The 11,259-nt window shown below is 33.8% G+C and overlaps 1 protein-coding gene across 1 annotated transcript; it reads left to right on the plus strand.

Moving 5' to 3' along the window:
* The first annotated feature begins 674 nt into the window (after positions 1 to 674).
* On the plus strand, positions 675 to 5,241 carry LOC124840624 (protein DETOXIFICATION 27). The gene is made up of 8 exons (XM_047316711.2): positions 675 to 1,098; positions 1,441 to 1,982; positions 2,071 to 2,157; positions 2,398 to 2,454; positions 4,328 to 4,566; positions 4,663 to 4,781; positions 4,879 to 4,968; positions 5,096 to 5,241. Exons 1-8 carry the CDS (start codon positions 814 to 816, stop codon positions 5,153 to 5,155), a joined length of 1,479 nt encoding a protein of 492 aa, XP_047172667.1. The 5' UTR covers positions 675 to 813; the 3' UTR covers positions 5,156 to 5,241.
* Positions 5,242 to 11,259: the final 6,018 nt, after the last annotated feature.

The following is an 11,259-nucleotide window of genomic DNA, read 5'->3' on the forward strand; positions in this document are numbered from 1 at the left end:
TGACTGAGAAAATGTTAAAGTGAGAAAGATGAAAAAGAAAGAGTTGAGAGGAACTAAGGATAGTGAATAAGAATTTGAGAGTTTCTTGTTTTTTTCTTAATTTTAAGAATGAAAATTATTCAAATATCATTGACCTTAAAACTTAGAATCTATAATATATAAGAATATTTTTGTCTACTAAAATCGGATACACGTTGTTATGTACCAAGTAAAGAAAGCGAGTTAACAAACCCATACATATATATTATACTTTATGAAATTAGTAAAAAATAAATTTAATGTGAATTTTGTAAACTCTTTTCAAACTATATTATTCCCTTTTCTTCGTATCTTCAAAATTGATTACTAAACGAAGATTATAATAAAGCAAAACCAAACCATGCTATTAAATTTTCTCGGACCGTTCATGTTTTTTACTTAAAAATCTCTTTTTCATAATTATCTTCATCAATTTAATAAACAAATAGTAATTATTATTAATTTTTTTCTTTAAAGTATTTATTTCTTAAAACAGTGATTGCGAGCATTAAAATTTTTTCTTAAAGTATTTATTTCACAGTTTTGAACAAATATTACATAATATTGAAATATTAATTTATGTTAAAAAAAAACATTAATTGCAGAACTCAAAGAATATTCTTTTTTATTACTATATGAGAGAAAAACAGGTTCTCTTCTAAAACCTCGAACTTTTGAACCTGTTGTTACTCCTCCTCTACCTTTCGCTCTTCATTTTCTTTCAGTTTCGGCTTTTCACTTTTCAGAATCCCCAGAATCGTTACACTTACCACCAACACATATTCCTACCCAGCTATGCCAAGCAAGGAGGATTCACCATTAAGAGAAGCAAATCTTCCACTGCTGGAACATCACTCTCTGACAGATGAAAGAGATCAACAAGACCAAAAACTGTTACCAAGGTTTTTGATCGAGTCGAAGAAGCTTTGGCACATAGTAGGCCCTTCAATTTTTAGCCGTGTTGCATCCTATTCCATGTTAGTCATCACCCAAGCCTTCGCTGGCCGTCTAGGTGACCTCGAACTGGCCGCCATCTCCATTGCCAATAATGTCGTCGTTGGCTTCGACTTTGGCCTCATGGTATGTATCAGTATCAAGTTTCAACTCCATAAAATTTCATGAAAGGTTTCCTCTAAATATTAAGATACACAATTAAAATTGAAATTCTGATTAGAAAACGGTATAGTAAATTGCTTAAACCAAAAGTTATGACCGAATTCAACTTAATTAGCACAAAATTCATCAGACACAACTTATTTAACTGTTTTCAATGTTGTTCTTTAATAAAGATTTACGTTAAGTAGTAATACACACACACAAAATTACAAAATATGATCATAAGGTGGTAACGAAGTAAACTAGTATGAGTATCAGGAAGGGTGATTGAGACAGTAATTTGTGTTTGTTTTGTGATTTAACAAGTTGGGCATGGCAAGTGCCTTGGAAACGCTATGTGGGCAAGCCTTTGGAGCGAAAAAGTACTACATGTTAGGCGTTTACATGCAGCGTTCGTGGATCGTTCTTTTCATTTGCTGTATCTTGCTTTTGCCTCTGTACTTGTTTGCCTCGCCGGTGTTGAAGCTGTTGGGGCAGCCCGATGATCTGGCGGAGTTATCAGGTACGGTGTCGATTTGGATGATACCGGTGCACTTCGCGTTTGCGTTTCAGTTTCCTCTGCAGAGGTTCTTGCAGTGCCAGCTGAAGACTGCGCCTATTGCGTGGGTGTCTCTGGTGGCGCTCTTGGTGCATGTGTTTGTGAGCTGGTTGTTCGTGTTCAAGTTCGAGTTCGGGGTTATTGGCGCTGCTGCAACCATTAACTTCTCGTGGTGGGTGTTCACGTTGGGGCTCTTTGGGTACAGTGTTTGGGGTGGGTGCCCTCAAACTTGGTCTGGTTTTTCAGTTGAAGCTTTCTCTGGGCTTTGGGAGTTTGTCAAACTCTCTGCTGCTTCTGGAGTCATGCTCTGGTACACTCTCACTCTCTCTGTTTCAACTTTTGTTCTCGTCAATGTTTGTGTTTCTCACTTGTGCAATTTTTGAACTTTGTTTCTGCAGCTTGGAGAGTTGGTATTACAAAATTCTGATCGTGATGACCGGGAACCTTGAGAATGCAGAGATTGCTGTGGATGCTTTATCCATATGGTAATTTTATTTTATCAGTTAATATAAAAGCCTATCAGTGTTAATCTATGCTTTTTAGTTTTTAATTTTGTAAAAAAGCTTATACTTCTAGTGTTTGTTCATTTTAAGATTTTTGAAAAATGAGAGTTAATCTATGTTTATTTATAATAATAACAAGCACACATAATTAATTTTATGAAAAGCTATTCAAAATAGTTTACGATGTACCTTTATGCCAATTTTGTGCTCTGTTTTTGACAGTATGACCATCAATACCTTGGAGATGATGATTCCTCTGGCATTCTTTGCTGCAACAGGGTAATATATATTATTATCTCAGCACGATATTTTCCCTTTTCTTTTCAAGTATTTTAGTTTTTATTTGTGTACCTCAGAACAAACTGTAATGGATAAAAATATAGATGGAGGGAGAGAATAATGCGGTTAGGTTCAGGAACCATAGAGAAGCATCCCCAATCACCCTCTATCAAGAAAAGTTGTAATTAAGACTAAATGACACATAAATATAATATTTATTTAATAACATATTACAATAGTAAAATATATTACAAAAATAAAATAATTATAAAAATAAATAAATTTTAATATTTAAAAAAAGTATCAAATAAATATAAAACATTTAGGTGTGACTAAGTCTCTATATTCATAGAAACTTTTGTATCGTGAAGTGGTGCAAATACTGATGAAATGACGAAAAAGTTTGGTATAAGTAGTGAAGCCAAACTTGTGCATTATTCAGACGTTATGTTTCCTTTTGTCGTGGTGTTGAAGGGGAATCTATCTACAGATTTGGATGTCTCTGGAATGTAGTAAATGGAGAGCATCGCAGTATGAGGTTGCCTCATTTGACATGGATTCCTTTGAGTACATTCCTTACTTATTTTTATCTATTTTCTTGTTTCTTTCTCACTCTCAGAATTTTTAATGTTAGATATTTGACATGGTCCTAAAAGCTGATAATTGTGACAATCTCTGCTTCTGTCTTCTGATTGCTCCATACGGAGGCTGGACCATCCTGTTGCACACAGGTTGAATGATAGACCACAGCATTATTATATCATATAGGAAAAACTCGTGGGAATAGAAAGTAAGAAAGTGAAAATGAAGAAATAAAAGACAGAGGTATAAAAAAATTTGAATTAAAAATGTAAAAATAACAATTATGTTTATATGTTTCCTACATAATCAATTATACATTTATTTTAATTATTAAAAAATTTGAAAAACATAAATATAACAAATTATATTTAATATTCTTTTTCATGTCCATTGATTAAGATTATAAGATCATACTTATCGACGATCACGTTTCGTTGATAAAAGAAAATTCTTTTAGTAAAGTCAGTTCACTGATGAATTATTAACAGTCAAATATTCATCGACAAAATGATTGCAAGTAAATTTTACTGATAAATGTTCTATCATTGAAAATTACCAACAATTTGTTGATATTTTTAACGAATATGTTGAAATGTACTGATGAAAATATTTGTTGGTAATTATTGAATCACATATTTTGTTATTAAGTTTTCCTTACCAATTACTTATGGATATTTCTATTGATATTATTTGTCAGTTATTTAAGGTTATTGTGCAGTCAATATAGTTTTAATCTCTACCCAAGAAACATATATATTATAATCAAACCAAGATATATATTACAATCAAACCAGTATTTATATCACAACTAATCCGACAACCAAACCAACATTTATATTACGAAACATTTAGTTAATTGCACAGTATAAAATTGTCAAAGCTACGATAGAATCTGAATAATGTGTAAAAAAATGTCTACTTTTACAAATTCATATTAATTAAAAATTAAAAAATATTGCATCACAAATGTCTAATAATCTTCACATATTAAGTAGAAGTTAATGCATCTTATGCATTTTCATCTCTTAATTATTTTGTTGTTGTTGGTGTTGGTGTCCATATTGGTGTTGTAGAGAAAAAAGAGAATGTGCATGAAGGGGGAGGAATTGTCTAAATAGTGACACCAAGAATTGAACCTCGCTCTTCAATTTTTACTTAGCTAGAATTCACTTCACAATCAACCAATCTTCTCCTAAGAGAAAACAAAAATTGCACAAGGTGTTTGACAAAATATTTATTTGAGATTACTACAACACATTTGAATCAATATAAATATGAATGCAATCTGCAGAGTGAGAGTTGCAAACGAGCTTGGAGCAGGGAACGGAAAAGGAGCCAAGTTTGCTACTACAGTATCTGTGGTGACATCTGTTATTATAGGACTCTTCTTCTGGATGTTGATTTTGATATTGCATGATAAAATCGGCTACATCTTCTCTAATAGCAAACCTGTTCTTGACCAAGTAAACGACCTTTCTCTTCTATTAGCCTTCACAATTCTGCTCAACAGTGTTCAGCCAGTTCTCTCAGGTATCACATCACTCTTCAATGTAGCTTTCACATTTCAGATATCAATACTGCAAAATTGTATCTCTCTTTATTCCCTTTTTGGATGATTTTGAGCAGGAGTGGCTGTAGGATCAGGTTGGCAGTCATATGTTGCATACATAAACTTGGGTTGCTACTATATTATTGGTGTGCCTCTTGGATTTTTGATGGGGTGGGTCTTCAACCTAGGAGTTATGGTATGCTTAATGTTATCCTCTTTTAGACATTTATGCAGTTATTTCACATGCATTAACCTATGATTCTTACACCATTTGCTAATTAAATTGAACAAAGGGAATCTGGGCTGGGATGATTTTTGGTGGCACAGCTACTCAGACATTAGTATTGAGCATCATTACCATTCGGTGCAACTGGGACAAGGAGGTAACATTCTGGCCATTCTTCAACCTTAGTTTTTTTGTTTGTTTTTCTGTCTCTTCAATTCTGTTAATGGTCTTCACTTCGAATTATCTAATCTTAATAGCTGTCTTTTGTGGGTTAAAAATTTCAGGCTGAGAGTGCGAAATTGCGTATGACGAAGTGGGCAGATCCAAAACATGAACTGAACTAAAGTATCTGCATATGTATTTAATTTGTAATACGTCGACAATTTACTTCAGTTCCTAAAATATGAATATAGTATCAATTTACTCAAAACATTACACTCGCTAATTCAATATGGATCGCAGACTAAAATCAAACCAGAACAAAAGGTCAATTTTTGTTCCAGGAATTAATATAGACATTTTATTAGAACATAAAACAAGAACATAATTAATTAATTAATAATAGTGTATTGATTATTTCTTTATGAATTAGACTTAAATACTTTTTGAATTCTTTATAAGATGTACATAAAAAGTTATGAAATAGTTTTGTTAAGTTCTTAATGTTAACTACTTTCGCGTTTGATTTAAAATAAAAAAAAATTGTAGAACCAAAACAAAAATTCATTGGTCATTTTACAAAGATTAACATATATTTATTTTATTTATTAATTGTTTGATTATTTAATATATTTTAATTCAAAGTTAAAAATGAATCTATACTGATACTTCAAAGTACATTAATATTTATCATTAGAAAAAAAATTTAATAGAATAAAAAGAAAAATAAAATATTTAAATTTAATATGGTTTAATTTTATAATTTTGTTATTTTAAAATCTTATAATTGAATTTTATAATCTTATAAAATTATCTAATAAACTATGAGTACTTTAATAATTTAAAAAAAAATATTATGAATAGTGGATAGATATAAAAATTGGGATAAGATAAATATGTAGATATCTAATTTTGTTTTTATACCCAATTAAAAAATTTAAATATTATCTATAATCATACTCAATCAATAGAGAGCCTTTTTAAGCAATAATTATAAAAATGAGTTTATTTATAATCCTTAATCCTTCATTATTGTAAGTGATGATAAGAAAAATATTAAAAAACATGTCAACCTGTTATCTAATGCATTCTGGATCAGAACAATAAAAACATTATATTAATCACAATATTATTTTTATATTAATTACAAAATTTAACATTTCTTAATATATTCTTAATATATTTTATGTCATCCAGTTAAAAAAGAAATTAAACACTAAGACTCAGTTGAAAATTACTAAAAAGTTAAGATAGAAAAAATTGTAACCAGAACTTAAAAATTTCTAATTTATCGGGCACTAAACTTAATTAAACCTAATTTTAAATGCATATACATAGACTTGTATTATTAGTGGGCTTTGGACTTTGAAGCCCAAATATTCTTTTGATTCTCTTTAGTGGGGTTGTATGGGTGCATAATGATGGGCGTTGTTTCTCTATGCACCTCCAAACATTTCAACGCACTTTCAATTTCCAAAATAATTTTAAAAAGTTAAGTTTCTTTTTAAAAAATTTTAAAATTTGTTTAAAAAATTTTTCTTTAACAAATTTCGAAATATGTTAAAATTATTTTAACAGATTTTGAAATCTATTAAAACACAAAAAGTGAGATGTAAAATATTTTAAATTATAGATAATAATTTTAAAATTTTAAAAAGAATTGGAAATACTGGATGAAATAATTGAAAGTACATAGAAAAACAGTCCATGAGCTTGTCGATACTTACACAACACAAGGAAACAATTGTAGAGGAATTTGATTAGATTGAGTGAAGAGTTAATATGACTATAACTTAATTAAATCTAATGTACAATCTGAAATAATTGAAATTGATATTTTTTCTATTCTTCTATTCTATCCGCTATCATGCCATCCAATTTCTACTATCACGCACGAGATGTCTATACCTCGGCGTGAAGGGGGTGTGTTGGAAGTTCCACATCGATTAGAGCTAAGGCCAAAATATAATATATAAGTGAGGTGCAAACCTCGTCTTACAAGTTGGTTTTGTGGAGTTGAGTTAGGCTTAAACTCACATTCTAATATGCTATCAAAGCCATAGAGTCTATCCTACCAAGTTTTAAGTAAACATTCTATTATTCTATTTCACCCGCTATCGGACCCTTATTGGACCATCTAATTTCTACTGTCACGAGATACCTCTGGAAGGGAAAAGTGGGGAATGTTTTAGCATATTAATTAAAAAGGAGAAGAAGAAAAGAAGTGTTGAAAGGTAGAGTGAATAGTGAGAAACAGAGGTCACGTGTGCCATAAAAGTTGATTTGGTTGGGTGTTTTGTCATTGTTTTGTGAGTGACATTGTTCACATGTTGAGGTGGTCTCTATGTTAGGCTTGTGGGTGCACAATCACAGACCCACCAATCACACTCTCTTATGGTTTGGGTCACTTCTCCACTGCTTTTCTAGTGTTGTCTATACATCCATCATCTTCTCCTGCACAAAACATACTGTCAAACCCACCACACTCTACTCTCACATCCACCCCATATGCTAAAACTACCTTCAAAATATATTTGCATCTACCTACACCTTCTTTACATTCTTATTCTTACCAAAATCTCATTTTATAACCAAATCTATTAATATCATTTTAGTATTCATTACATGGATTTAACATGGATCAGAGGTAACTTATAAAATATATATGACACTGTAGATTTTACAATATTTTTCAGTTTAAGAGACAAAAATTAAAGTTTTTCCAAAATTTTAAAAATTAAAAGATACCGGTGTTACACAAAACGAGATGAAATTATTTTCTACAGATATGTTCATACTACGACTATTTTGGATCTTTTTCTTCAAGTTAACTTAAAATTTCAGTTATAAGATGTGAATTTTATAACTGTGAATTTATTTAAATGTGATGAAATTAAAATGTGAATTTATTTATAAAAGTGTTTGTTTTTTCTAACGAATTATTATTGTTTAATTTGTTCATTAAGGTAGGGTTTTATGTAAATTTATTTGTTATTGTTCTAAGTTTCTAGTATGTCTCTTAGAACATCTTGACTCATGTTTCAAGTTTTATTTTTTAATTGTCTAGAATTTGTTACAGAAGCGAATTAGGCAAAATCTTAGTTTGCTCTAGATACGCTCCACAGGTAATAATACTTACAAGTGTATTTATTTGGTGTTGATCCTATATAGAATTTTAGCAATTTTAGCATCAAGTTGCAGTTCATCTTCTATATGCTTTGATTTCTTTCATAGCGGTCAGCGATTAGTTGTTAAATTTTAGGATTTATCTTTTCTCTATAAATTGTGCATACTTCTTTTTCCAAAATAGGTCTTTACTCTTATTTCAGTTGTTCTTTTCTCTCTTTTCTTATTCTATTGTCTTGAGTATATTTATTTTTTAAAAAAATTTATCTTACTAAATTATGAATATCTTAAAAATAACTAAGAAATATATTGTATAATGTGAAGCTTGTATAATACACTATGAATAAATCTTTAAGGAAAATGAATATATATGCTTCATAAAACTCATTTATTTCGTATTTTAGTCATTTTTTCCAACAATCTTAAGAATGGAGATAAGGTAACAATACTTGTAAGTATAACTGCTAGGTGTTGATCCCTTGTAGAACTTTAGCCGCAATTCGTCTTCCATAAGGTTTGGTTTCCTTCATAATTGTCAATTGGTTGTTAAACTTACCTTCCCTCTATAAATAATGCATTCTTCCTTTTTGGAAAATAGATCTCTCACTTCATCTTAGTTGCTCTCTTCTCTCTTTTCTTCCTCTATCATCCTGGTATATTTACTTTGAAAAGAGAGAGTTTATCTTATTAAATTCTAAGTATCTAAAATTAACTAAGTTTCTATTGTATTTTGAAAATTTTGCATAATACACTGTATATAAATCCTTAAGAAAACTAATTGTTTCAGTAGGGATGTAGGGACCAAGATACGAACCTAACAACCTTACTTTCTTCCTTCTCTGTGTTGCTTTCACTATGTCGTCTTTCTCTCTTCTCCAAAGCTCTGAGTACGGTGGGCTGGGTACCTGCAAAGGCACTCCGACGCTCAAGTCAATAATGGTCTTAGTTAGAGCAACTGAATCTTTCTTAATTTTCTCTTAGGGGAAAAACGTACCTTTTTTCTGGTATGCTGTGTGTATTTAAAGGAGTAAAATAAACCGTTTACCTGAAATCTCGGGTGGTTACTGGAGTTGGCTATCTATAAGTTATAACTGCTAGATATTGAGTCAAGTACTTCCATGATTCACGGCGCTTGTTAGCCAATATGCGTAACTGTTTATTTGTAACCGCTAGATCACGATGTCGCATATTGTATGTCGATCATCATGCGTGTCGATCTGGGCGGACGACGTGTCGATTGTCGAGCCTCAACTGGACGACAACGCCACATGGTCGTATGTTATTATAGTCGGTTGTCTATTGGTCGACCACACTAAGTGGTCGGATGTCATTACGGGCATGAGAATGTCCTGCATTGGTTTAATTGTCATCGGGTTATTGGTCGACAGTTGGAGGATTAGGTATCCTATAGTACAAGCCCCCCAAGTCCGAGTAAATGGGTGATGACAGAGTTATGAAGGACTTTTAAGTAATGTGTGAAGTGTATGACAGCTGTACGGGGCGTTACGAATTTTGGGTTTTCCCGCTCCTGTAGGGAAGTGAGGGGACGCGTCGTAATAGCCGTTAGATTAGAAAGGATCGGACGGCGCCTGACGATTAAACGGTTTGGCTTCTTCAGCACGATTCAGAAGGAGGTTATTCACTTTTGCGGAGGAACAGAGTTTGACAGTGTGCATCCTGAGCGAGATTGTTTCTCTTCTATCCTCACTGCTTACCCTGTTACGAGACGTTACCAGGTAACCCTAAAATCTCCTTCATCTTAGTTTGTTTAGTGTTGACTATGGAAGGAAAGGGACAGAACATTGGGGGCGAGACGCCGGGGCCGTCATCTACGGCGGAATGTCGCGAAATTACCACATTGCCTTTTGGGGAGGAGGCTTTTACATATGGAAATGTGTGTGGTGAAGGACCGGGGGGGCGTATAATATCTCCGATTAGTGGAGATGAGTACGCCTGGGCGGCGCGTGAGGTGAAAGAACTTAGAAGCCAGTTTAGGAGTAGGGTTGTGTTAGCAGACTGGATTGAAAATAGCTGCGTGTTGCGAACCCTAGGGTATCAAACTTGTATAAAATTGATAGCTTGCCGGGATGATGAGAGAGTGTGCCATGGGAGGGAGAATGCTTCTGAGGAATTCTTTTATTTTTATTCTGTGTTATTCTACGACTTGTATGTGAGGCTGCCTTTTACCAGCTTCCAAATGGATGTTCTGCGTACCCTAAACGTTGCACCGAGTCAGTTGCACCCCAATAGTTGGGCGTATGTGCAGGCTTTCGCCATAGTGTGTCGGGCACTAGCTATTAGGCCCACTGTAGGTTTGTTTCTGCATTTCTTTAGATGTCGACCAGTAGCCACAAAGGGATGGGTGTCATTGATTTCGGAGCCGGGTAACGCGCTGTTAGAGCTATATTTGCAATCATATAGGAATTTCAAAGAAAAATTTTTTAAGGTGTCGATTACCGCTGTCGGTCGACAGTATTTTTTCGATGATGAGGGGAACCCTAGATTTCCCCTGTACTGGACGCAGGACCCGCTGAGGTTCACCTCTTGGTCGGAGGATAAGATGACGGTTGAAGAATTAGAGGCGTTGAGTGTGTTGACTGCGTTGCCACGCCCCCTTTCTTCTCGTCAGCTTATTAATTGCCTCGAGTTCGACGACGCAGGGGCGAGGGTGTTTGGTATGTGTCCTTGCTTATCATTTTTGTAACTTGTTATGTTGTTGCTGACCATGCTGGATGGGTTTTGGTGTTTTGCAGAGATAATGGGGAGGAAAGGAAGTGGTCGCAGCTGGTTTCAGACCATCGACGATGAGAGGGATGAAGGTAATCGTCCAGGGTCATCCGCTGGGCAACAATGCCCTCCGGTGCCACCATCTGGTCCACCTCCCGTCGTGGTGGCAGCGGCTGCGGAGACGACATTAGCTGAGGTGCCTCTCGTGCGCAAAAGGAAATCCAAGACAGGCGACATCAACCGCGAGGCAGCAAAGAAAAGTAAGGAGGTGGTTGAAGAAACTGAACGCCCCCTGCCGCAGGGTATATGGGATCGTGCCTTCATGCCTGGTCATAGGGTAGACCTCAACTTGGATGTTTCAGAGAAGAAGGTGATCGAAAACATGAGCGAACAACAGATTGCTGAAGGCTTACTAGAGATGAACACACGAGCACAA

Source organism: Vigna umbellata, chromosome 9 (genome assembly GCF_029865625.1).
Source record: "Vigna umbellata cultivar VRB3 chromosome 9, Vumbellata_1.0, whole genome shotgun sequence".
Classification (NCBI taxonomy): Eukaryota; Viridiplantae; Streptophyta; class Magnoliopsida; order Fabales; family Fabaceae; genus Vigna; species Vigna umbellata.

What these genes read in the sequence shown, in the direction of transcription:
- LOC124840624 (XM_047316711.2), top strand. Translation starts at nt 814, where the DNA reads ATGCCAAGCAAGGAGGATTCACCATTAAGAGAAGCAAATCTTCCACTG. An exon ending in GCATTCTTTGCTGCAACAGG is followed by an intron (nt 2,455 to 4,327) that starts GTAATATATATT and finishes TGCAATCTGCAG; the next exon opens with AGTGAGAGTTGCAAACGAGC. An exon ending in TCTTCAACCTAGGAGTTATG is followed by an intron (nt 4,782 to 4,878) that starts GTATGCTTAATG and finishes AATTGAACAAAG; the next exon opens with GGAATCTGGGCTGGGATGAT.